Consider the following 3,775-nt stretch of genomic DNA (forward strand, 5'->3'; position numbering starts at 1 on the left):
CTATACTATAACGGTGAACGCCCACCGGGTGAGAATAGCCAAAAGACTCGCCTGCGCTATTCTCACCCGGGGTGAGAATAGAGGTGGCCTTCAGAAATAAGGAAAAACAAGTCTTGTATCACACCGGGTGAAAATAGCCAATGCTGGCAAGTTTCACCCGGGGTGAGAGGTCGATCGTATAGATATTCCCACCCAGGGTGAGAATAGCCACTTCCAATCTACAAAGCAATGGTTTAGCAATCGTCAGTGTAGCAACGCAAGCAACCCCCTGAACTTAAAAGTCTGTTGGGGTAATTTTTAGTCGGACTTTTTACACTACCAGAGATTTTTTTTTAAACAGTTATATGTTGTGCATTGTATGAATGTGGCTAGAAAGCACCAAACACACTGTTGTATATGTCTCTGAAATCTAATGATTTTATCTTTTTTTTCTCCAGGGTTATTTACATTGCTTCTGGAGGAAATCGGTGAGTACTTTACATTTTTGAATATTTATGTCTTGTACCAATTTGAACTTTCTGAAGTCTAATCCGGTTATTTCAAGCTGAGCATCTAAAGCGAAATTTTAATAAAATGAACAGCAGCTTTTTTTTTTTTATGAAACTTCATTTTAAATCATCGTGTATTCAATTTCTTTGCACTTGTGCAATTTTACTTCAAGTCAAAATGATATTAGAAAAATAAAAGAAAGGTTTTTTGACTGCTAATTTTATGCAACCTAGCTGTAGTTTTTAAAAATAGAAGAGATCAGTGTATATTGTTTAATTTATTATGTTTCATATTTTCACAGGGGTTCATGGAGTGCAAGTGGAAGAAATTTACGACCTTCAGAAACCCATGGAGGGGTATGATTGTTCTTCCTTTTTAAAACTTTTTTTCCCCTTTGGCTGCTTTGCTGTGCTAAAAGGATTTAGCTCATTGTGGAAATTGATGCATTTTTCTCTTGCAAATGGGTATTGGTGTGTATGAATTGTTTGATCTGTGAAAATTTTATGCGTGGCACAGTCAGGATCAGACAAATCAGATTGAAAGTTTGGTTTTTCTTTTAACTTCAAGGTCTTTTGAAAAAGATACCAGACAGTCTGCTGATTTGTTTTTAAGTGTTGGTACTATTAATATTGAATACTATTAAAAATAAGTTATTTGCTTTTACTTTCCTGTTTCATTTGCTTTCCATTTTCGAACATTTTGAATTGTTTGATATATTTTCATCTCCTTTTTCGTTATAGGGATCTAAAATATTGGTTTATTTTTCAGGGCGGTTTATGGGTTTATATTTCTGTTCCGGTGGATAGAGGAACGACGCAGCAGAAGAAAGACAAACACAGAAGTCGAGTCCTTTGTCACCGATGCTGAGGCTGTGAACAAAATTTTTTTTGCTCAGCAGGTAAGTTGCCCTTTTCAGTATTTGTCCTTGTTACCATATAAAGATGACACTGTTGCTTACTTTTAAAGAGATGGGGAGAGTACTAAATATATTTTTCTACTAAACACTTTGCGGTCATTTGGCACAATGATGCGCAGGTGAAAATTATCCGTTCGGTCACCTGGTGCACTTCTGCGCCAGGCCCGAGAAGTCTGTTGCAGTCGCTCTCTTAGCTGGGTGATCAGATGGGGTATTTTGTACTGCTGGCTGTGTGACTGCAAAGTGTTAAAGTGTCTTGTGGAATGAAAAAAGTTTCAAACTTTTTTTACGGGAGGAAGGCGATTCGGTTGTTGTGAAAGAAATAGATTTAATGGTTTGAAGTAAGCGTTGATCAATACTGTGCAATAAGGAAATATGTTGGGAGAAACCTTAGGTTTACGAAAATGACCCAAACGTCCAAGCGACAAATTCAATCGTAACAGATGGACTCAAAAAAATGTTTTTTTATTGTACTGTGTTTGGTTATTTGCGAATAAAAAGTGTGTCACCCTCTTCAGCTTTTCGTTTACATATACAAGTAAATTTAGTTCAATATTTTTTTTTCTCTCCACTATACTTTATTAAAATATCCTTACCATGCAGAATTTGGTAGACTCCAAGACTCGAATGTTGTAGAGCAGTTTTATAGCTTCTTTGATCCACATCAAATTTTAACTTGTAATGATTGGTTTTATTCTGTCCTCAGATCATCCCAAATTCCTGTGCTACCCATGCCCTTCTCAGTGTTTTGCTGAACTGTGACAATAAAGTCAAGCTGGGGAAAACATTGACCCTTATCAAAGACTTCACAGAAAACATGTCACCCGAGGTAGGAGGAGAATGCACAGACTCTTAGTCAACGCATATGTTGTTTGTTAATGACCAGGAATGTATAAATACAGTCAAAATTGTGTATGCAGCTACCAATTGTCGATGAGGAAAATGTCCATCCTAGACAGATGGGCGTCTTACACGGTGTCATTTTCATGTTTAAACATTTAAAAATCGTGCTAGGGGAGAAATGGGAGTGGCCACTTGTACAGGTGATTGTCTTAATACAGGTGGCCATTAGAGCAGGTTCAACTGTTTACAAGTTGTGGCGTCCAGTTTGTATTGGGCTGGGACTCTTGAGTTCTCGTGTTGATACATTTCTGTCTATGTTCATTACCATAGACTTGTGTGACATGAGAGTGCATACAGACCTGCCACTCATCCTGATTTAATTTGGATATCCCCAAATCTCAAGCATCCCAATTTCGATCGCGTGTATCCCGATTTTTTTGTTTTACCAAATTTTTCTAAAAACTTACTTTGCCTTCATATATTTATGGACATCCGTGTAATATTTCTAAGTGAGCTTGGTAGTCACTCTGGTGAATTGTTGTTGATCTCGATTTTTTTTCCCAGATCCCAATTCTTTCCTCTTGAGATCCTGATTTTAAGATTTCATAGAGTGGTAGGTCTGTGTATAGCAACAAGGATGGTCTGTGTCATAGAGATGTTGTGCAATCTGTTTAGAATGTTTATTACTTTATACATGATTGCTCAAAAATTATACTTACTTCTTCATCTTCTCAGCAATCTGTTCAGAATTTGTCACTTTATACATGATTGCTCAAGAATTATACTTACTTCTTCATCTTCTGAAAATAAATATAAATGAGCATGTGGTGTAGATTTACAAGTGGTACTGTTTTACCTTTATTCTGTCTTTTGTGTGCACTTTCTTTAGTAATAACATGTTTTTGCAACTTATATTGCCTTGAATCTTGAGAGAATGCTCATCGTTTTGTTATCATCACTATCAAAATGTAAGATTAATTCGACTCCCATATGTCCTATTATGTGAAAATAAGAATGGCTAATTATAAATTACATATTCACTGATTCTCTGTCTAAACAGGACAAAGGTTTTGCCATAGCTAACATGCCAGAGTTGGCAAGAGTTCATAACAGTTTTGCCAGGTAAGTTTACAAGTTGCAAGTAAGCAGTAAGTTGCAAGTAAGCAGTAAGTTTCTTAATTTTCCTGGTCTCAGTTACTTTCTTTACAGTGATGGTGTGCTCTCATAAAAGTATGTGTAAACATTTATTACATTTGTTCCATACAATTTTATCTTTGTTTCTTCAGAAAAAAAGAGTCACTTTGCCAGTATATATATATATATCAGATATATATATCTGATCTTCATACTTTTATCAGTTTTGAGCTGTTGTTTCAAGTGAAGCTGAAACATTCTTTTCATTTTATGGGAATATTTGTTTCTATTAATGAACTTCTCAGTTATGCCTAACAATGATTTATTTGGTCTAGACAATAAAGCAAACAACAGTTGTGTAGCTGACAGTGTTGCTGGCATTGGGGAAAGGTG

At 35.9% G+C, this 3,775-nt stretch overlaps 1 protein-coding gene across 1 annotated transcript in view; it reads left to right on the forward strand.

Moving 5' to 3' along the window:
* The first annotated feature begins 322 nt into the window (after positions 1-322).
* LOC101854555 (ubiquitin carboxyl-terminal hydrolase calypso) overlaps positions 323-3,775 on the forward strand; it is a 24,038-nt gene continuing 20,585 nt past the window's right edge. The window contains exons 1-5 of the mRNA XM_013079891.2: positions 323-467; positions 791-845; positions 1,258-1,387; positions 2,112-2,234; positions 3,309-3,370. Coding sequence (XP_012935345.2) covers positions 413-467; positions 791-845; positions 1,258-1,387; positions 2,112-2,234; positions 3,309-3,370 — 425 coding nt within the window. The 5' untranslated portion in view covers positions 323-412. The remainder of the gene's footprint in view (positions 468-790; positions 846-1,257; positions 1,388-2,111; positions 2,235-3,308; positions 3,371-3,775) is intronic.

Source organism: Aplysia californica, unplaced genomic scaffold (assembly GCF_000002075.1).
Source record: "Aplysia californica isolate F4 #8 unplaced genomic scaffold, AplCal3.0 scaffold00067, whole genome shotgun sequence".
NCBI classification, from domain to species: domain Eukaryota; kingdom Metazoa; phylum Mollusca; class Gastropoda; order Aplysiida; family Aplysiidae; genus Aplysia; species Aplysia californica.